General features: G+C 35.2%; 2 protein-coding genes across 2 annotated transcripts; one reads left to right on the top strand and one right to left on the bottom strand.

Annotated features, from left to right (window-relative positions):
- Nucleotides 1-17,038: 17,038 nt before the first annotated feature.
- Nucleotides 17,039-19,811, top strand: LOC141707926 (trihelix transcription factor ENAP1-like). Its single transcript, XM_074511374.1, has 2 exons — nt 17,039-18,054; nt 19,492-19,811. Exons 1-2 carry the CDS (start codon nt 17,172-17,174, stop codon nt 19,503-19,505), a joined length of 897 nt encoding a protein of 298 aa, XP_074367475.1. The 5' UTR covers nt 17,039-17,171; the 3' UTR covers nt 19,506-19,811.
- Nucleotides 19,812-20,532: 721 nt separating this feature from the next.
- On the bottom strand, nt 20,533-22,968 carry LOC141707927 (protein LIGHT-DEPENDENT SHORT HYPOCOTYLS 10-like). The gene is made up of 2 exons (XM_074511375.1): nt 22,315-22,968; nt 20,533-20,937 (listed from the first exon to the last, which is right to left on the bottom strand). The coding sequence occupies exon 1, from the start codon at nt 22,876-22,878 to the stop codon at nt 22,354-22,356; it is 525 nt and encodes a 174-aa protein (XP_074367476.1). The 5' UTR covers nt 22,879-22,968; the 3' UTR covers nt 20,533-20,937; nt 22,315-22,353.
- Between the last annotated feature and the right edge of the window lie 1,214 nt (nt 22,969-24,182).

The raw sequence follows: 24,182 nt of genomic DNA, 5'->3' as shown, positions 1-24,182 counted from the left end.
TTCTTCAGAACTTAATCATCAGAACATGCAATCAGAACTTGTCCTCAGAATTTATGCAAAGTGACACAATGACTGTTTATCTAAAACAACATAGACCACCACAATAATTTTCATCATTCGTATGGAGTGATTAGTGTGTGCATTAAGCTAAATGTCAGAAAAAGAGTAAAGTCTAAGTCACTTCAGTACATCTTAGAAATAAGGCATAACTAAAACTTTGTTAAAGAGCTGTCATTATTCTGAAACCTACTGTTGAATAAGTTCATGCTTGAGTCCACCTCAACTATTTTGTGCTAATTTTATGCATCTTTTTAAATTCCATTTCACAGTGGCTTCTCAGTGTAAGTGAGTCACGGCTGCTTATCAGAATTTATGCTATTATCAGAGTATTTCTCCAGTAATCATAGAGTGTGAAAAGTCACCAAGAAAATATTTTGCTTTTCTAATGCATATTTACTTAATACCAGCAATGCACTTGGGTCGTCCCTTCCACATTTTTACTCTAGATCTCAAAGGACTACCTGATTTTATTCTTTGATCCTTTTGCTTTTTCTTTTGATAAGTGAGGTTTATCAGCACTTAGTGCATTCAGCAGATTTACTAGTATCAGAACTTAACAGATGAGTAGCATTATTCTAATTTTTGACTTAGTAATAAGATAAACAAAGTAAACTCAACTAAGCTCAATTATCAGAATTTGCTTGTGTCAATAGATTTCCACATAAATAATTACTTCTTACATGGGATCATTTGTTTATTGAAGACTACTAGGTTAGCATCTAGCACAGTTATCCTCATAGGATTGAATAGTTACTTAAACAGACATATCACTTATCAGAGTTTAGAAACATATATCAGACAACAGTCAGTACTTAAACACATTTGTCAATTAAGCACAGAATATACAAAGAGATTAAATTCTGTAAATACTGATCATAAAGTCTGATATAACAGAACAAGACTAAGCAGATTTAGAGAAAGAATCTGAAACCATTCCAAGTTCATTTACCAATCTTGTAATAGTGGCTTCACACAATGGTTTTGTGAAGATATCTGCTAGTTGTTGATCTGTTGGAACAAAGTGCAATACTACTGTACCTTCATCCACATGTTCCCTTATGAAGTGGTACCTGATGCTGATGTGTTTTGTCATAGAGTGTTGAACTGGATTACCTGTCATAGCAATAGCACTTTGATTATCACAGTAAATAGGGATTTTGAAATATGTTAACCCATAATCCAGTAACTGATTCTTCATCCAAAGAATCTGTGCACAACAGCTTCCTGCAGCAATATACTCTGCTTCTGTAGTTGATGTGGAAATTGACTTTTGTTTCTTGCTGAACCAAGAAACCAATCTGCCTCCAAGAAATTGGCAGCTTCCACTTGTGATTTTCCTGTCAATTTTGCAACCTGCAAAATCTGCATCTGAGTAACCTATTAGTTTAAAATATGATTCTCTAGGATACCACAATCCCAGATCAGCTGTTCCTTTAAGATACTTAAAAATTCTTTTCACAACTGTTAAGTGAGGTTCTCTTGGATCTGCTTGAAATCTTGCACAGAAACAGGTAGCATACATGATATCAGGTCTACTAGCAGTTAGATAGAGTAGAGAAACAATCATACCTCTGTAATCAGTAATATCTACTGATTTACCAGTATCCTTATCCAATTTTGTTGCAGTGGCCATGTGAGTGGATGCAATTGAACAATCTTGCATTCCAAATTTCTTCAGCAAGTTTCTGGTGTACTTAGTTTGACAAATAAAAGTGCCTTCTTCATTCCGCTTGACTTAAAGGCCCAGAAAATAGCTAAGTTCCCCCATCATACTCATCTGATACCTTGGCTGCATCAGTTTGGCAAACTTCTTGCAAAGTCTGTCATTTGTAGACCCAAAAATGATATCATCAACATAAATCTGGACCAGAAGTAAGTCCTTTCTATGGTTGAGGTCGAACAGTGTTTTGTCTATTGTTCCTCTGTTGAATCCACTTTCCAGAAGAAACTGAGCTAAAGTCTCATACCATGCTCTAGGAGCTTGCTTAAGTCCATAAAGTGCTTTATCAAGCCTGTAGACATAATCTGGATGTCTGGAGTCTACAAAGCCTGAAGGTTGTTCAACATATACTTCCTCCTCTAATTCTCCATTGAGAAAAGCACTTTTCACATCCATTTGAAAGACAGTAAACTTTTTGTGAGCAGCATAAGCCAAAAATATCCTTATGGCTTCTAACCTAGCAACTGGTGCGAATGTTTCATCATAATCAATTCCCTCCTGTTGAGAATATCCTTTTGCAACCAGCCTTGCCTTATTCCTTGTAATTATGCCATCACTGTCAGTTTTGTTTCTGAATACCCACTTTGTACCAACAACAGATCTATTCTTTGGTCTTGGCACTAGGGTCCAGACTTTGTTTCTTTCAAATTCATGTAACTCTTCCTGCATTGCTTGCACCCAATCAGCATCTTAAAGAGCTTCTTCCACTTTCTTTGGCTCAGTCTGAGAGAGAAAAGAATTGTAAAGACATTCATTTGAAGTACCTGTTCTAGTTCTAACATCTGCATCAGGATTTCCAATTATCAAATCAAGTGTATGTGATTTTGTCCACTTCCTTGCAGATGGAAGGTTTTCTCTAGAACTGGATGCTCCCCCATGATCCATGCTATCTTCATTTTCATTTTCTGATGCTCCCCCTGAAACTATGCTCTCTGAGTGGGATTCTTCAGAATTTAGATTTTCAGCACTGTTAGAACTTGGCTTATCAGAACTTGACGAATCAGAACTTGAAGATCCAGATGTATGTTCTGATGTTTCTTGAGATGTGGTAAGATCTTGAGTATGCTCCCCCTGCACAGGTGCATCTTCCTTTGGCGTAGTCACCACAGTTTCAATAACATCAGAGTTTAATCCATCAGAATTTACAGTATCAGGACTTAGACTTTCAGGATTTTCAGCATCAGAATTTGAGTCTTCATTTTCAAATCTCAGCTGATCATGGTCAATAAAATCTTCAAGACCAGTAATCTTTTTGTCATCAAAGGAGACATTGATAGATTTCATGACCACTTTTGTTCTCAAATTACAGACTCTGAAGGCTTTTGTGGAAAGTGAATATCCAACAAAGATTCCTTCATCAGCTTTTAGATCAAACTTTGATAGCTGTTCAGGATGAGTCTTGAGAACAAAACACTTGCATCCAAATACATGAAAGTACTTCAGATTTGGCTTCTTTTTCTTCACCATCTCATATGGTGTTTTTCCTTGCTTGTTAATGAGTGTTGCATTTTGAGTAAAACAAGCAGTCTGCACAGCTTCAGCCCAGAAATAGGTTGGAAGCTTTGCTTCTTCAAGCATTGTACGTGCAGCTTCAATTAGAGTTCTATTCTTCCTTTCAACAACTCCATTTTGCTGTGGAGTTCCAGGAGCAGAAAATTCCTACTTTATTCCATGGTTTTTGCAGAACTCTTCCATTATCAAATTCTTGAACTCAGTGCCATTATCACTCCTTAAGGTTTTTACAGAATCTTTGACCAATTTATCCAGATGTTTGACATGATCAATCAAGATAGATGTAGTTTCACTTTTTGTGTGCAAGAAATACACCCATGTGTATCTAGTGAACTCATCCACTATGACCAATACATATTTCTTCTTTGCAATAGACATGACATTTACTGGACCAAATAGATCAACATGTAGTAGATGATAAGGCTCAAAAATTGATGATTCAGTCTTGCTCTTGAATGAAGATTTTCTTTGTTTGGCCTTCTGACAAGAATCACAAAGGCCATCAGGAGCAAATACTGACTTTGGCAGTCCTCTCACAAGATCTTTCTTGACCAGTTCATTTATGTTGTTGAAATTTAAATGAGAGAGTTTCTTGTGCCAATTCTAGCTTTCTTCAATTGATGCTCTACTCATCAGACAGATTGCAGAACCATCAGTACTTGTTGAAAGCTTAGCTTCATAAATGTTACCACGCCTGTATTCTTTCAGAACAACTTTGCCTTTAGATTTACTCACAACTTCACAGTGTTCTTCAAAGAAATCAACATGATAACCTCTGTCACAGATTTGACTTATACTCAGCAGATTGTGTTTAAGTCCTGAGACCAGAGCTACTTCTTTAATGATGATATTCCCAAGATTGATATTGCCATATCCCAATGTTTTTCCAATGTTGCCATTTCCATAAGAAACACTTGGGCCAGCTTTCTCCACAAAGTCTGATAGCAGGGCCTTATTTCCAGTCATATGTCCTGAACATCCACTGTCCAGAACTAGAATATTTTTCTTGTTGCCCTGCAATCACAAAGACCACTAATTATTAGTTTTAAGGACCCAGACTTGCTTGGATCCTTTGGCCTTATTAAGTTTGTTAACATTTGCAGCGGATTTAGCATCAGAGTTTATGTTAACATTTTTCTTATCAGAACTTACACTATCAGACTTTGAATCAGAATTTACACTAGAAGGAACAATGGAAACTTTCTTCAAAGAAGGTTTTAATTGATAATAATCATAGTACAAACTATGATATTCCTTACAAGTATAAATGGAATGCCATAAACTACCACAATGAAAATAAGGATTTTGTGGTTTATATCTAACAGACTGACTCTTAACTCTTGATTTTGAAGGTAAGGAGTTAATGTTCTTATTCTTCCTGCAAAAAGAAGCCAGATGGTTAGAACTTCCACAGTTATGACATATTTTCCTAGGAGCATCAGGTTCAGGTTTATAATCATTGCTTTTATTCACACCTTCCTTTCCATTCCTATTTTTCCTAGGTGATTTTACCTTGTTTGCATTCTTAACATCTTTCAGCTTATGTTTAAGCTGCTTCTTAGTCATTAAGCCTATGTTTACTTCAGCTGTCTTTTCCTATTTTAGTTTGTCAGAAGTTAATCCCTCTCTAACTTCTGATTTATCATTATCAGACTTTTCAGTTACAAACTTAACAGGTTTTAACTTTGGCTTTTGCTTAACAACAGGCTTAATTTCTACAGTTCCTTTAACATTCTTATCCTCTCCATAACCAAAGCCCTCTTTCCAATTTTCACTACTTAGCAAATTTTGAGTTGTTCTGCCAAAGTTAGTCCAAGTCCTGATTATCTCTCTTTCCTTTCCTAACTCAGTTTTTAGAGATTCATTCATTTTTAGCACTTCATCCCTAACATAAAGAGCATCATCTCTATCCTTCTGAGTTTGATGGAACATAACTAACTCTTTTTCTAAGAAATCATTTCTTTTCTTAAAAGCAAGATTTTCAGAAGTTAATCTTTCACATGTTAAAGTTTGATCTCTATAACTAATAAACATGGTTTTAAGATATCTTCTCAACTCATTAATATCATCAGTATGAAAAGCATAAGTAGTCTGAGGTACCTTTGTTTCAGCAGCTTCAGAACTGCTCTCAGCACTTTCTTTATCAGCATTTGCCATCAATGCATAGTTCTCCTCACTTTCAGAGTCTGAGGTGTCTGTCCAGCTTTTCTGCTTTGTGACAAGAGTCTTGCCTTTATCACCCTTTACCTTCTTGCAATCAGGAGATATGTGGCCTTTCTCACCACAGTTATAGCATTTGACATTGGTATAATCTCCTCTTTCAGACTTTCCTCCTCTGCCTTCAGATCTTCTGAAATTCTTCTTATCAGAACTTATGCCTTTCCTGGAAAACTTCTTTCCCTTCCTGAACTTCCTGTATGCAATCTTTGTGATCCCTTTCACCATAAGAGCACACAGCTTCATTATCTCCTCATCATCATCAGTCTCAGGCAAGCTTTCAGAATCTGAGTCATCATCACTTTCAGAACTTGATGACTCAGTATCAGACTTTGTGAAAAGAGCTTTACCCTTGTCTTTCCTTGAGGTAGCTGCCTTGGGGGATTCTTCTTCAGCCTTAAGAGCAACTGTTCTTAACTTTCCTCCTTTTCTATTGCTTCTTTGTTCCATCTCAAGTTCATGAGTCTTGAGCATTCCATAAATTTCATCAAGAGTTGTTTCATCAAGATTGTAATTGTCTCTTATTGTTGTTGCCTTCAAATCCCAACATTCAGGAAGAGCTAACAGGAATTTAAGGTTTGAATCTTCAAGATTATACTCCTTATTAACCAGTGACAGATCATTCAAGAATTTGAAAAATCTATCATATAAATCAGTCAATGATTCATTAGCCTTTGAATCAAAGTGTTCATACTCTTGAGTGAGTATTGTCTTCCTGTTCTTTTTAATCGTATCAGTTCCCTGACACCTTGTTTCCAGAGCATCCCATATTTCTTTAGCAGTCTTGTAGTTAATTACCCTGTTTGACATTACATTATCAGTGGCACTATGCAGTAAGTGTCGTACCTTAGCATCCTTAGCAATTGATGCGATATCTTCAGCAGTATAATCACTCTTTTCCTTTGGTACGGTTTTTGCTGCTTCACCTGCAACTGCAACTGCGAGCTTGGTTGGTTTGTGAGGGCCTTCCTTGATTCTATCAAGATATTCTGGATCTGTAGCTTCCAGAAACATGGTCATCCTCACCTTCCATATGGCATATTCAGATGGTCTCAGTATGGAAACTCTGATGGTTTCATACCGACTTTGAATTTGTGTCTTTGGAGGTTCTTCAGTTTTGGTAGGCTTAGTTGGAGTTTCTATGTCAGACATGATTGTGTTTGGATCTTTAATTGTATGTGTGTTAACAGATAGGCTCTGATACCACTTGTTAGGTCACACACACTGTAGAGGGGGTGAATACAGTGTATAATACAATCAAATCGAACTTTAATATCTTAAGTAACAGAAAACAAACTTTATTAAAACAATAAACTCTGTTACAGTATGGAATTGTTACCTCTCAGTGATGAACAAATATCACGAGAGCTGCTAGGGTTACAATGAATAATCTTCTCGAATATGATAACAATTATAGTGTAAACCCTATGTTTGTGTTTATATACTACACAGTTACAAGATAATCGCTAATTGATATGGAATATAATTCTGCTTCCTAAAATATATCAATCAGATATCTTTTCTTCCAAGTATTCCATTCTTCACGGAGCTCCTTCTTCATGCATATCTCTTCTTATGTTTATCTCGATCTTCTTTCCTTTAATCAGCTACTTTCCTTATCTAATCGTCCTTCAGCACTTAAGTTCTGATATCCAACGTCTGATGATTATCTCCTGATAATATAAGTACTGATATCCTTAAGTCCTGACTTCCAGTATAACTACTGATTCCCAGTTAAGTACTGATTTGTCCTGTTAAGTAAGATATGAGAACTAAACATAAATCATATTAGCCATGACATTATCAAATATATCTAACACCAAATCTGAAATACTTTCATGTATTTGGTTGCAAGTGTTTTGTTCTTAGGACTCATGCTGAGCAGCTGTCAAAATTTGATCTAAAAGCTGATGAAGGAATTTTTGTTGGATATCCACTTTCAACAAAATCCTTCAGAGTCTACAATTTAAGAACAAGAGTTGTCATGGAATCTATCAATGTATCTTTTGATGATAAGAAGATTACTGGACTTGAAGATTTTGATGATCATGATCAGCCGAGATTTGAGAATGAAGATTTAAATTCTGATTTCGAAAATTCTGATCCTGTAAGTTCTGATGGATTAAGTTATGTGGTAACAACTCCAAAGGAAAATGCACCTACCCAGGGGGAGCAAGCTGGAGATCCTACCACATCTCAAGACTCTCGAGAAGCATCAGAACATGTCACTGGCTCTTCAAGTTTTGATTCATCTAGTTCTGATGAGCCAAAGTCTAATAATTCTGGAAGCTTTGATTCTTCAACTTCTGAAAAATCAAATTCATATTCTGAAGTCTCAGAGAGCATAACTATAGGGGGAGCAATAGAAAATGCCGATAGAGACAGCATGGATCATGGGGGAGGATCCAGTTATAAAGATCAACTTCCATCTGCAAGGAAGTGGACTAAAGCATATACACCTGATTTAATCATTGGAGATCCTGAAGCAGGTGTCGGAACTAGAACTGCAACTTCAAATTAATGTCTCTATCATTCTTTTCTATCTTAGACTGAACCAAAGAAAGTGGAAGAAGCTCTTCAAGATGCTGATTGGGTACAAGCAATGCAGGAATAGTTAAATGAATTTGAAAGAAATAAAGTCTGGACCCTAGTGGCAAGACCAAAGAACAAATCAGTTATTGGTACAAAATTGGGTGTTCAGAAACAAAACGGACAGTGATGGCATAATTATAAGGAATAAAGCAAGACTAGTTGCTAAAGGTTACTCTCAGCAGGAGGGTATTGATTATGATGAAACATTTGCACCAGTTGCTAGATTAAAAGCCATAAGGATCTTTTTGGCTTATGCTGCTCACAAGAAGTTTAAAGTCTTTCAAATGGATGTGAAAAGTGCTTTTCTCAATGGAGAATTGGAAGAAGAGGTATTTGTTGAACAACCTCCAAGCTTTATAGATCCTAAATTTCCCAATCATGTCTACAGGCTTCATAAAGCACTTTATGGCCTTAAGCAAGCTCCAAGAGCATGGTATGAGACTTTAACTCAATTCCTTCTGGAAACTAGATTTCACAGAGGCACAATTGACAAGACTTTATTCTACCTCAACCATGGAAAGGACTTACTTTTGGTACAGATATATGTTGATGATATCATATTTGGTTCTACTAATTCCAAACTGTATGAGAAGTTTACAAAACTAATGCAGTCAAGATATCAAATGAGTATGATGGGAGAACTCAGCTATTTTCTGGGCCTTCAAGTCAAGCAAACTGAAGAAGGCACTTTTATCTGTCAATCCAAGTATACCAGAAATTTACTGAAGAAATTTGGAATGCAAGATTGTTCAACTGCATCCACTCCCGTGGCCACTGCAACCAAGTTAGATAAGGATACTGGTAAATCAGTAGATATTACTAACTATAGAGGTATGATTGGCTCATTACTCTATCTAACTGCAAGTAGACCTGATATCATGTATGCTACCTGGCTTTGTGCAATATTTCAGGCTGATCCAAGAGAACCTCACTTATTAGTTGTGAAAAGAATTTTCAAGTACCTTAAGGGTACAGCTGATCTAGGATTGTGGTATCCTAGGGAATCAGATTTTAAGCTAATTGGTTACTCAGATGCAGATTTTGCAGGATGCAAAATAGACAGGAAAAGCACTAGTGGAAGCTGCCAATTTCTTGGAGGCAGATTGGTTTCTTGGTTTAGCAAGAAACAAAAGTCAATTTCCACATCAACTTCAGAAGCATAATATATTGCTGCAGGAAGCTGTTGTACACAGATTCTTTGGATGAAGAATCAGTTACTGGATTATGGTTTAGAATTTTCTAAAATCTCTATTTACTGTGATAATCAAAGTGCTATTGCCATGACAGGTAATCCAGTTCAACACTCAATGAAAAAGCACATCAGCATTAGGTACCATTTCATAAGGGAACATGTGGATGAAGGTACAGTGGAATTGTATTTTGTTCCAACAGATCAACAGCTAGCAGATATCTTCACAAAACCACTATGTAAAGCTACTTTTATAAGATTGGTAAATGAACTTGGAATGGTTTCAGGTTCTTTCTCTAAATCTGCTTAGTTTTTGTTCTCATGCATCAGACTTTATGATCAGTGTTTACAGACTATATTATCTATATATAATCTGTGCTTAATTTGAAAATTCTTTAAATGCTGATTGTTATCTGATGTGGATTTATATACTCTGATAAGTATTTTAAATGTTCTGTGACTATTCAATCCAATGAGGATAACTGTGTTAGATGCTGACCTAGTAGTCTTTAACATACTAGAAATCCCATGTTTAAATTAGTTATTTATGTGGAAACTCATTAACACAAGTAGATTCTGATATTGAGCTTAGTCAAGTTTACTTTGTGTATCTTATTACTAAGTCACAAACTAGATTCTTGTTTCTTATCTGTCAAATTCTGATGTCAGTAAATCTTAAGAATGAACTAAGTGCTGATAAGCCTCACTTATCAAAAGAAAAGAAAAGAATAAAAGTCAGGTACTCCTTTGAGATCTAGAGTAAAAATGTAGAAGGGCAGACCCAAGTGCATTGCTGGTATTAAGTAATATGCATTAGAAAAGCAAAAAAAAAAAATTTGGTGACTTTTCACACTCTATGATTACTGGAGAAATACTCTGATGACAGCATAAATTCTGATAAGCAGTCGTGACTCACTTACACTGAGAAGCCACTGTAAAAAGGAATTTCAAAAGATGTATAAAATGAGCACAAACAGTTGAGGTGGACTCTTGCATAAATTTGTTCTATAGTAGAAATCATGACGATTGACAAATTTTAAGCATTTTTCTTAGTTATGCCTTATTTCTAAGATGTACTGAAGTTGATCAGACTTTAATCCTTATCTGATATTTTGCTGAATGCACACACTTTCACTCCATATGAATGATGAAAAATTACTGTGGTGATTAAGTTGTTTTTGACAAAAAGTTAAGTGTCATTTGCATAATTTCTGAGGACAAGTTCTGATGGAAGTTCTGATGATTAAACTCTGAAGAAAACAAGTCAGTATTTGTATGAAGAATCACAGAAAAAGATATTCACTATTTGAGTACAGAAGCCATGTTCTGATGACTGTTAAAATCTGATATGAGTTAAGTTCTGATATTAAATCCTGATGGAATTTTTGATGCGTACATGGCATTTTTCTTTACTTGATTTATTTGTGGTAAATCTGAAACAGTCATATTTAAATCAGAATAAATTTGGGTAAGTTAAAAACAGTCATAATCATTATGGGTTAGTGGTTAACGTGTTGGTTTTGAAAAACTGCATGTGCACGATAATTATTGCCTATTTTACGTGCCCATTAACTCCTATTTTAACTTTATCCTGTGATGAATGCTTTGATTTAATAATGGTCAATAATAAATTTTGATGATTTGAGGAAACATTTGAAGCACGAGTTCATGCATCTGAACCTGTGATAGTTGAAGCTGAGAATGTTACTTCTCAGAAAGAAACAGCAGCTCAAAGTTCTGATACTTTAAAAAGGAAAATTGTAAATTCTGATGCTACTGAAGCAACTCCTTCATTGGCAAGGAGATTGAAGAAAATGAAGGCAAGGAGGTATTTGGCTAAGGCTATATCAGAAGATACTGAAGAAGCTGAGGAAGGGGATCAGGAATCCCTGATCTCACAAGAACCAATTATTATTGCAGCCCTTCCAGCTCAAGCCAAAGACACTGCTAATGACACAATTCTTACCCCTCCTGCCTCTCCTATTAAAGCTACAGATGATGCTAAAGAACAAACTGATATTTCTAAAATAGATATTCATAATTTGAATATACCTGAAGTTCTTTATCTGGAAGCTCCATCTACATCAAAGACACCAGCTCTGAAGATAAATTCTGCTGATCAGAATTTAGATGATGTAATTCCTGAATCCCCAGTTGCTTCACACACTGTTGAACTCTCAGAACAAAATGAGTCTTCCTCAAGTTCTGATGACAGTGTTTCTGCTTAGACTCCAGTACCTATTCTGGGCAAGAAGAATTGGTGAAGAAATTTGTTGAAAAGGAAGCACCTATTCCTTGGGAGGATACTCACAGAGCTGTTGAGTGGACCAAGAAGTGGAATGAAATGAAGAAAGATAAGTGAAGATTCTAAAACAACCTCTGACACTGCTCAAGTTATTGTTCAGAATAAGGACAGGAAAGTACAGAAGAAAAAGCAAATTCTGATCAAGCTATCAAGATATCAACTGTTGACAATGCTCAAGTTGATTTGAATAAATTGACAATTGCTGATAAGAAGAAGCTGTTATGGAAGAAAGCTACTCCAGTTGAACCAAAATCCAATCTCATGATTAATCAACTTGCTACATTTTGGTTGAAAGCCAATCAACCTAGAGATAGAGTTAGATTAGGTTCTGACGAAGAGAAGATTCAAACAGGAGTAGAGGTTACTCTAGGAGATCCTTTCATATTGACAGACAAACCATATGAACAAATCAAACAAAGGCACCTTGGCAAGGTGTTGTCTGCTCAAGTTGTGATAGATGTTCATGATAAGGAGAATCTGAAAAAGAAATTAATCTTATTTCTCAATGATGGAAGGACTTATAGATTAGCTGATTCTGATGTATTAAAGAAGTCTATCAGAGAACTTCAACATATTCATTATCTTCTGGAAGTAAAATCTGATGTTACAAGAAGATGGTCAGAATATATTTTGAAGGCTATAAGAGATCTATTCAGGATCTCTGGTACAAAGACTTCTCATTACAGTCCAATGATTACTGAAGGTGACGGAAGAGAAATTCCTATGCTGAAGAATTCTGCTAAGGTGGAAGTTATTCTGAAAGGAAGATGCTTATGTTATAATGAAAACTCTTTACATCCTAAGGTTATCAGACTTGGTGATGGACTTGAAAGAACATCCATTCAAGCTCTCAGAACAGCCATTTATCAAATCGGTGACAGTAAAGAAGAAGAACTGATGCAGGTCAAAGCACAGTTAGCTGAAGTTCTGAAGAAAGCTGAAGATAATCTGATAAATGATTTTGTTTAGAATAATTATGGATTCAGATTGATTCAGTGATGTTGGTAAAGCTGGATGTTTTGTAAGTTGTAATTTATAGTCTTATTAAACTCTTATTGCATTTGAACTTGAGTGTTTTTGACATCATCAAATCTATTAACTTGTATATTCTTGCATAATTTACAAGTTGGGGGAGATTGTTGGATATATTTGAGATGTCATGTCTAATATGTTTCATGTTTAGTTTTCAGATCTTTACTAACATGAAATATCAGTTCTTACTGAAATCAGGACTTACTAGAAGCCAGGACTTAAGGATATCAGGACTTAGATTATCAGAAGATAATATCAGAAGATGGATATCAGAACTTAAGTACTGGAGGACTAACAGTTAAGGAAGGAAGCTGATTTAAAGGAAAGAAGATCGAAACTAATACGGAATAAGATATGCATGGAAAGAGTTTGAGGACTAGAAGAATTATATAAGATATCTGGTTGATATATTTTAGGAGACAGAATTATATTCCATATCAACTAGAAGTTATCTTGTAACGGTGTGTCTATATAAACACAGACATAGGTTTACTCTATAAGAGTTACGATCATCGAGAAGATCATATATTGTAATCTAGCAGCTCTCGTGATATTTGTTCATCACTGAGAGAGAACAATTCCATTATAACAGAGTTTGTTATATCGAATACATTTGTTTTCTGTTACTTGTGCTTTAAATCGATTTGATTGTATTCTACACTGTATTCAACCCCCTTCTACAGTGTTGTGTGACCTAACAGCCTATATAACAATTACATGTAGATTGAGAATTGTTGCATCTCTCCATTTTTTCAAAGTGCGAAGCTCGTAAATTTTTATCTCAGCACTCTTTAAATTCTTGATTTGACAAGGAGAAGTCAAGTCCAATTTATTCCGCACCATTTAAAGCTTTACAAACTTGTAACACTCATTACTTAAAGCTCTCTTGATTGTATTTAATACCTTTGAAGAGCTTTATATTTTTAGAGTGATAAGAAGAACCCTAGATTTATAGCTTATTGCTTTGGTTCTTTTTATATTTGTAGCTTCGAATCTTTGTATTTGGAGTTGTAAGTAAACCTCCGGGTATTTATACTTTTGAATAAAAAGAATATTTACCCATAATCTTTTTGTGTGTTTATTTCATTTTTGTTTTGATATTTCGCTGCAATTAATTTTAGAAAATGAAGAACATACATTCGCCCCCCTCTGTATGTACCTTTTGGACCTAACACAAACAAAAGAGATATGCGAACCAACCTCGTAAGGACGGAAATTATAAAAGAGTAAATCTAGTATTGTTGGAACTGTCTCCCTGAAGGGGAGTGATGAGATTTAAAAGGAAAGGAATATTAGGCACAATGATTAGTGGACCGTTTGAGATCTTGAAAAAGAAAAAGGAAGTTGGATTTACGAATTAGCACCACCCCCTCCGAATTATCGACAAGTTTGTATTTTGTACCACATGTCTATGTTAGGGATCAAATGAAATTCGATGCTAGACATATGATTGCATCAAGACTCAACGTGTGTGGATAAGATTGTAGAAGACCAGGGATCGCAAGGAACGAGTACGAAGGAATCCTCACCTTTTATTGAACTGACTCCAGGACTGAATCCTTTTGAGGGGGGAAGACTGTAATAACCCGAATTTTTTAGACATTGTAAAACATCGAATGAATAATAATCTTGCGGGTTAATAAAAAAATTTGCGGTCACACTATATACGAATATTTAATTTAAGATTCCGAGTTGATATTATGATTATACGTAACAAATGAGTATATGTAAAAGTCGTTATTTTTGAAGAAAACCAATATTTCAAAATGACCATATTTTACGAGCTATCAAGGAATACGAGAATTTCTCTATGATCAAGGATTTAAAATCCTACGAATAAAACCCAACCTAAGTTCAAGTATTAGAAAAGATGAGGATTACGATTAAAGAATTTACACCGCGAACCATTTATGGGGATTTATCAAGATTACGAGGGAACGACTAAGTATTTACGTAAGTGAATAAATAAAAGGCCATGCAACTTCCAATCAAAAGCATACAAACAAAAGAACTACATGCAAACCAAATTGGATGATCAAAATTAGAACCTTGTTAGGATGACCGGGATTTAGGTGTCGTCCTTCTACTATTAGAAAATGTTACAGATTTTTCGATATATGACTGATCATCGTTGTCGGTGGCTCCAACGAATGTCCCGTTCTTCCATTTTGGGATTGTTATGCAATACTGTAACTAAAGCCAAGGTGCTTAGTTACGGAGAATATTAATAAGATATTTTGAAATAAATAAATTTCGATATGAATTAAAATAAGAAGGTGTATATCACCAAGAAAGCTATTCTCTTGATTATATGATATTATCGAGAGCATTGGCAAGATATTTTGATATATATAAAATATCTGATTTGATTTAAAGAGAAAAATGTGTATACCACCGAGATTTCAATCTTCCTATTATACGATAAAGTATGCGAGTATTATTTTAACAGTCATTTTCAGCTGTTTTATATCATTGTTGAGCGTTATTGCTAACTCTTGCTTTCTGTTAAATGTCACAATACAACAGATAACCAGTATGTTGGTGAGGAAGCATGGAAGATGCAAAGACTTTCCGCAACTACTTGTAGCTTAATTTAAGGTGGGCTATATCATTCAGATAGGTATAAGATATTAGTAGTAATTATTGTAACTTTATGTAGAGGTTATGAATAGATGTTTGAGATCTTGTAAAGTACATTTGAGTTGTAATAACATATGGTACTTGTTGTACATCGTTTTTAAGGCTATAACTTTTGTGTATGTATGAGATTGGGGGCCTGTGATATGCAATTATTGGATTATTGAGTTGATACGGGTTATACATGATTGAAGGGTGACGATCCAGATTTCAGACCCGGGATTTGGGGGCGTTACATATAATCTCAAATTTTAAATATATGTGAAATTGCGGTTAAGCACCTTAAAATTTATAAAAATTTTAAACTACTAACTTGATGACATCTAAACCCGTAACTTTGGAATTTTCATTATCTAGCCCCTAAAATTTTTGTAAACTGACAGTTTTACCCTGATATATTTTAAATCAGGTCCAAATGCATAAAGTGTGTCACTGAGAGAATGGAAGATGATCTTTATGTTTTAACATAGACGTAATGAATTGCACTATCATATTTATGTATGTTCTCGTCAACACATGTTCTCAGACTACGAGTTTACTTCGAATGATTTAGATAAACAATACTTTGAAAATGTTGCAAAAGACATAAAAAATTGAGTTGAGTAAAGAAAGGTACAAACGTACACATGTGGAACTAAAACAAGAACAAGCGGTAGTAAAGAGGACTCTAGTTACTCTCACATTTCAAATCGAACATCTTGTACAACTGGAAAATAAGAAAAGGTCAAAGAGGGAATGGAAGTCGAGCATATCGAAGACCAAAATATGAAAAAATTGTTAAACGAGGAAAATGCGGATGTATTGAATTCTCTTAATTGCATGGAACAAGTTAATGAAGATGAATCTGATAAAGAATCTCAAATATAGCAAATTCCGCTTGTTCATGAAAAATTAGTGTTAATGAAATTATTGAGATCGAATGTACTGACTTTATCATTCGGGAGTACTTTTCTAAAGTTAGAGTTGTAAACGAAACGAGATCCTCGTGAGCAAGCTCGAGTTGGACTCGATAAAGGCCTGGTTCGACTTGTTAAGAACTCGAGTTCGAGTTTTAGTTCTAGTTCTAGTTCTAGTTCACTTAATATAGGATTGAAGTTTCTCTCACCTAATTTTTTTAAGTAAAGGACTTTTGGTTAAAGTGCTTTAAATTTTGATTAATTTCTTAGATTGATTTCTTAGAATTACATATGTGGCAAAAATCAATACTATATTATAATAACCGGAATGAGGTATAATTTGATTCAACGTTATTCCCTATTTTGATTATTAAAAAAATATATAAATAGTGTTATATATCCGCTAAAGTACTAAATTATTAAACTACTACATACATAATCTACTTATCCTACTAAACAATAGTCACATCTTATCCTATCATTAAAATAAATAAATAAATAGTGTTATATATCCGTTAAACTACGATATTGTTAAACTACTATATATAATATACTTATTCTACTAAACTACGATCATATGCTATCCTATAATTTTTTATAAATTTTTTATTATTATTATTATTATATATTTATATAAATATTTTAAAATTATAATATAACAGAATAAATAAATTTTTTTAATGTTAACGATAACTCGTGCATCGCACGGGATTTAAGCTAGTACAGGTAAAACGAGGGTCTGAGTTCGAGATATTGTTAGCCAAAAAAAAAAAAAGAAATCCCAGAAATTGAATAAAAGAAAATTAATTAAATACATGAGAATTTAAGTAATATGAATATTCAATAAAAATAATTAAAAAATATAAAACCACTCTCTGTGTATGTCCCTGCACTACGACTCCTCCCTCCATATCAATATCATCATCACCCTTCCCTGCACCGCCGGCTACGCACACTAAAAAACACGCACACTAAAAACACACACATATACATACATATATACACGCACACATGACTACTTCTCATCGATCTTTCCACCGTCCTCTTCCTTCATGGGCTGCCCTTTCATCTTCCCGACGCTCTTTCACCGGAAAAACCCCACTTCCGATCACCGCCGGCAACATGAACAAACCCCCCATTTCTTCATCGACCAAATTGGATCCGACCCGCGAGATTATATGGTCCAATGAAGCTACCAAAACGCTTATAGAGACGTGGGGTGATATGTATAAGCAACTTAATCGTGGTAGTTTGAAGCAAACGCACTGGCAACAAGTCACCGACGTTGTCAATATCCGGCACGCCGGCGTGTTGTTTTGTACGGACGTTCAGGTTAAGAATCGAATTGATACTGTTAAGAAGAAGTATAAGAAGGAGAAGATCAGGGTTGTTGAATCCGCCGGAAAATATGTGTCCAAGTGGCCGTTTTTCGACTTTCTTGATTTTTTGATCGGAAGTCCGGCGCTGGAGGAGGATACGGGGAAACCCACTTGCCGTAGGGGGAGAAAAATGAGTTTTCCGGCGGGTATTGAAATTCCGGTGGGTCGCCGGAGTAAACGGCCGGCGCTGGTGTCGGAGGTTTTTTCCGGTGATGGGGATGTGGGGAGGAGGAAGTTTGAGGCAATGGCGGAGGTGGCGGCGAAGATAGTGGCCGAAGAGGCGGAGGAGGGTGGGGAAGAGGAAGGCGAGATTGGGAAGGTTGCTCAGGCGATTGAGAAGCTTGGGGAGAGGTATGAGAGAATTGAGAGGGAGAAGATGGATCGCTTGATTGAGTTGGAGAAGCATAAGATGAAGTTAGCGATTGATTTGAATGTGCAGATTATGAATTATGTTTCGGAATTGAGGATGAAGGTTGATAACAATGAGGAAGCTGGAGTAGTGGACGATGCTAGAGGTAAGAATTGTTTTTTGTGTTTTGTTTGCAATTGAATGTTATGATCTTGTTGTATATTTGTTATTTGAGTATTTGTTTGAGTATATTATGCTAATATGGAATCCACATTTGGTGAGTTGAGTTATTTATTGATGATGTTATCGTTGTGCTTGTTTGTGGTCTTAGTGACAAGAAAAAGACGATGAAGGAAGTTGAAGTTGTTTATTTTGATTGTTAATGTATAACAAGGTTTGATTCACCTTCGAATGGAGAAGATGATACAAGTTATGCATATTCTTTTAAATGGAGCTCAGTTTTGTAGAATTTAAGGAAGTGATTTGATGAGCTCTATGGTTCGAGATGATTATGCTTCTGTTAGATGATCTATTTTGAGGATTATTTAATCTAATCTTTCTATTTTTGTGATCAATTCATGTGAAAATGTTTTCCTTTACAAAATTAATGTAGTAATCTTTTTGAGTCCAAATATTATCTTGGTGGTGCTTCATTAGAAATTAAATCTCTACACTGGACTTGTCACTTGGTTGGGTTATTAGGTAGGTGGTTTGATCTTATGACCTCTGTGTCACTGCTTCTTGCATCGTTATTTAACTTTGGTAGCATTCACGCCTTTTAAAGAATCCCCTTACCTAATGCTTGAGCATCAAAGTGTTTGTAGTAGCTTGCAGTTGTTGATCTTGTGTCTCGAGGGAAGTTGGATGTAGTTGCATTGTAAACTAGATTATTGTTAGGTTGCCAAGAGAGGTATCCATCCTGTCACAGTTCATTTCAACATCCTTGTGCATCACTCTACGATGTAGGCATTAAAGCATTACAACTGTCATGTTTTGTTCGGCCTCTTCTACTGAACTTGAACAATGCTCTTGCAATCCAAAATTAAAATGTACATTTAAAATGATGGTTTCTCTGTAAAAAAATTTCATTTTAATAAATCTTAGTGTTCAATTTGAAGGCTCATGAGGATATTACAATCTATAGGATAAGCTCTGCTACTTTGATGTCTAAATTTTAAAGCCTATGTCATTTTGATGTCTAATCTAAAAGCCTATTTCTGATCTAGAAATAGAGGTAAACATCAATCTGTTTATTGTGTATGGTACATGTAAATTGCATGTCACAAAAGTCTACCTTTAAATAAGTTTATTATTCAAAATGAACTAAGGATTAGAAAGCTTTATTGGAACTATGAAGGTATCCTGCTCCTAATATGGGCTTGGTGGCCAACTGGTAATATGACAAACTTATAGCATATCTTTAATATTCTTTGAATTTCTATTGTCTTTCTAATTTGCTAAGTTAGATATTAATTTTACTACATGCAAATGTAGAATGATAGTAGTAGAAAATATTAACTTCGCATTCTTAAATTCAGTCCTGACTTGTACTTCCAAAGAACTGCATAATAAGTCATGTTTTTTCTTTTTGAATTTGGAACAGAGAGTAAGCTGTAGATGCTGTGGTGGCGGAGCTTGGCAGATCATAGGGAATTCTTGTTGAGAGATTATATATTAGATGGCAGCTTTGGTCTGCACATACATATAGGTCCAATTTTGTTTGTTTGGAAAGGAAAGTGCTATAGGAATCTGCTTACAGGTGGGTGAAACTTGTTAGTGATAGTATACCCTTGTGTTAAGCATAGCTAATGACTAGTTGCTCTTCGGATAGAATACTTTTGAACTTTATGAAAGATAGATTATTAATGTTAATTGTTCTGCTATGAATCTGATGGATATATGAACATCTTTGTTTTTGGGCAATGATCTATGTAATAAAGCTAATCATACTTGCCTAGATTTAGTCATAACTAGCTTTTATGTTAGTCTAGAGTTTGCTAATCTCCAATGGGAATTTGTTTTGACTTGAGCAAGCATCATGGAGGAGTAAACTTTTCCGTTTGGACACTTGATTTGATACTCTTTTCCTAACCCTCGCTTCCATCAGTGGGAAGTAAAGCAATCAGGTTATGACTATCCAATTTTCCTGAAATGAACTTCATGCTGCAAGTTCTCCCGGTGCCACTGGATTTATGTATTTGTGAATAGATAAAAATATAAGGCGGTGATAGAAATTTTTGCATGTCAGAAGTGGATAATAGTACTGAAGAGTCGGGGTAAACCACTGTAGGAATAAAGTAGAATGGTTATGTTTATAACTATTTTGATCATTATAGTTTCCTGCTTTTCTGTGGCTTCCCCCAAAGAAAGTATTAGGCATTTCATGAAATCTGCTTGGCAAGAGCATTGATCTGAGCATGGTTAGGGGGTGTAATTGTATATAAATACATTACCTACAGGCACCAGCAAGGTGTTATCTCTATATCTGATTCTGTTCAAAGAAGTTGCCCTAGTAATCATCCACGTTGCTACTAGTCGCCGGGATACCGGAGGTTGTATATATATGAGTCATGACCAGCATATCTCACCTCAACTATAGAGACGAATAGAAACCTAATGTGAAGTTGTGTTATGGCTTTGAATGCAAATGCAGAGGACAAAATGTGTAGATGGTCACAATTCAAACATATATTACTGATAGTATATGAAACAAGCAAATATGCATATATAACAGGCAATATTGGAAATATTGTTCATGTCATACCAAATTCACTTCAAAAACAGCTTCAAGACATTTTCATTAAATCGGTGCAATACAGAATTCTTTTGTCTCTAGCGAGAGCCCCGCCGAGAAAGGCCACCAAACCTTGGCCGATGATTAAGCGGGATGGCCGGGATAGATTTATTTTAGTCGCCGTTGATATTAATTATGGAACTGATAGGAAATGCATTTGCTGAAATGGTGCAGCTTGCCACCACCATTTCAAGTGCATTCAAAAATATCAGTTGACCTACATTGCCAACAACTCTCATTTTTTCTCTTGTAACCCTGCAACCATAAAAGAAAACACAGGTTCATTATTTGCTATGATGCTTTTTACTTGTAATAGAGTACTGGTTCATTAAGGTGTATTTGTATGGTAAGACAAGCTTCTAGCTGCAGTATGAATGCATTTTATCTCGGTCATGGTTGATTACAGAAATTACAAAAAAGACCAAATATGTCTCCACCGAGACTTACCCTTTTCAGGGACACTGTATATGATAATGAATGATGCAACTAAACTGTAAAGAAATAGAATGGGAAATAAGTGACTAGACATCCTCTTGTACAATTTTAGCTTCCAGTTCAAGGAAAAAAAATGATCAACTGAAATAGTTTTCAATCTTATGTATTATTCAACTTTGTTTGTTTCCCATGTGCCAACTTACACCACAGAAAATTTAATCTCCAGAAGCTCTTTGAAACTGAAAATAGTTGAGCATTGTTAGGAGAATATATATCAACATGCTCATTGAGAAAGATCCGGAAAAGGTACGGACGGTTTTCTTTTAGATTGTTTTTCATTTCAAATAATATGATTTGAGTTGTCATTTTGAATTCTTGTATTGACATTAATATTTTATTATTCGTTTAAATGAAATTTTAATCCAAATTCTTTTAGTAATTTAAACTGTCATTAGAGTATTCAGAGAGCAAAATAAACAATATTGTTTTCTTTAAACAAGCTGCTTTTGCATAGATTTCTATGCATTAGTGAGTAGTGAAGTGATGTATGATTCTTGCTATCTCACAATTTTTTTAGAACTGCTAATGTACTATAGTTCTCTAAAGAAGCTCCTTAACAAAAGACTCAAGTCTTTTCTCACTCCCATGTCTTAAATTTATTTGGGTTAAAACAAACTGACCTTTATACTCTCAACAGCATCCTCAGCACAATTAACATGAACTAAGAATCTCTGAAAGATGTTCTAATGATTTATAAATTTTCCAAACATATAATTCATCCGATTTCGGACCCTATAATATCATCCTAAATAAACAGTGACATAACCAAACGAGGCTAGATATTCCTGTGGGGGTGGGGGATAGTAGCAGTGGGTATATAATTGAATGTGTTGTAGAAACCACCATGCAAAATAGTTGAGGAGGCGCAAGAAAATATGCAGAATCTAAGCTTAGTAACATATAAACCGACATGAAAATGTGAAAATTTGAAAGAGTTTCAGAGAATATTTCAGTACTAGTGTCTTTATATACACTGTTTACTAGTACTGTCTATTATTAGTGATGTTCCAGGAATCTTTATGGGCCCTTTTTAGTCGTAATTAACTCCATCATCACTACCATCATCATTTCAATGTTTACAAACTTAACAAAAACCTCTTAACAGATTTAATCAAATTGAGCAAAGAAATTAATTACCATGTTTCTTAAAGCATAAGGAAGGTGGTGAGATTGATACTAAATGCCTGCAGAAGTGGAGTCATCCTGATTTTTCTTGGTTTGGCTAGGAGTAGTACTAGTACTAGTGCTAGTCTTCTTCTTTTTCTTCTTGTATGGTATTCCCCTAGCCTTGGCTTGAACCTCCTTGACTTGTCGAAGATGCAGGCGAATGGAATCGCTTGCAAAGGGATTAGTTTCGGGTGATCCGCCATTTTCTTCGTAGGCAGCTCGAAGCCTTCCAATAAGAGCATCAAGGCTTCCCCAGGCCTGTTTAAGTGGACAGGCACAAGGAGCAGGAGGCTCAGGCTCTCCGTAAAATATGCAGCCTTGGACATGAACTTTAGTCTTTCCAAACTGATCCAAATATGCAAGAAAACCATGTACATGACTACTGGTGCACTGTGAGATTGACACTGGAGGCTTCTGATTACCCAAGTACTGACCAAAAGTATTCCAGTCTCTCCGTTTCTGCGATTCGTATCGGCTCGGAGTTTCTGCTGCTGATGATCCCTCAACAACTTCTTTGCCTCTTTCTCTAGACATCTTTTGTGCAGAAATAGAGAGTGGGGGAAGTTGCTAAATAAGTAGGGCAAAAGTAAGAGAGGAAATGGAGGAACAAGAAATGAAATGAGTGTATCACATCAGGGGAAATGTAATGGGCCATTCAATAAGTTTGTCTTTCCTTTTTTTTTTTTTTTCTTTTTTTCTAAATTATTATTGTTGTTCAGTCGTACACTAATTTCTCTTCTTTTTAAATTAGTGCCATTGCCATTAAGTCTACGTTACCGATGTACCCTCTCCATATTTTTTAATGCTTGGTGGATTTTTGTTTGTTTACCCAATCACATTCTAGTATCGTTTTACATTTATATACGTTACAGTCTTCTTAGTGAATATATCTAAGAAAATACAAATTCACAATATAGCTGTAAAGTGGATTATCGCTCATAACTGTATCAGCATCCAGCTCGGTTCCGAGTTCGAATTCTAGTCACAAAATGACAAGTCATGGAAACGCGAGATATACTGCTGGGTACGTAAATCCTGGCAAGTACTGGATGGAATAAACAAATCGGAAACGTCCGCCATGCCTAACAGCAAATTCTATATAATATGATTTAAAATAATAATAAAAAAACAATTAATTAGAAGGTGATCGCATGTTAATAAACTCGCTAAACTCGTTCAAGTAATGAATTTGAAAGTAATGAAATAGGGTTAACTGTGAATGTGCAGGGCGTGCACTCGACAATTCCTGCTGGGGCTGCTCATGATGTTCTAGACCTCTCTTGACTCTTGTCTTTTTCATATCTACCAAATTTCGAGTCTCAGATTTGTGATTGAGATATTACACATTCATTTAACATACACCTGCAACAATATAATGGGGTACATATGTTACATGTCCTGGGGATATCTTTTGTCGCTAGTTTCTTCCTATTTTGCGGTTATTTTTCCTCGTTTTTTTTGATAATTTAGTAAGGGGATTTTAGCATAGCTCTCTAACATTATCCTCAGCCTATGTTTCTCATTTTATATATACCATTAAAAGCCCAATGTATTAATTATTTTCAATTTATTAGACATTATATTTGATATATATTTATTTGTTAATAACTTGTACAATGCCGGATTTTTCTTTAATATTATATATAATTCTTTTGTAACACCCAAATTTCATTAACCAAAATTGCATATACCAAGTGTTACGATTAAATATGCACAATCTCGTTACTTTAAATTTAAGATAAAAATGATCCAAAAGATCCGCGTGATTCTGCTATCTAACTATTTCAGAAATTTAGCCAGTACATGCCTTTCAGGGTACAAGAGCAACACTAAATAAA

Source organism: Apium graveolens, chromosome 2, assembly GCF_009905375.1.
Source record: "Apium graveolens cultivar Ventura chromosome 2, ASM990537v1, whole genome shotgun sequence".
Classification (NCBI taxonomy): domain Eukaryota; kingdom Viridiplantae; phylum Streptophyta; class Magnoliopsida; order Apiales; family Apiaceae; genus Apium; species Apium graveolens.
Note: the sequence above shows the minus strand (reverse complement) of the source record. Positions and strands in the feature narration are given on the sequence as shown.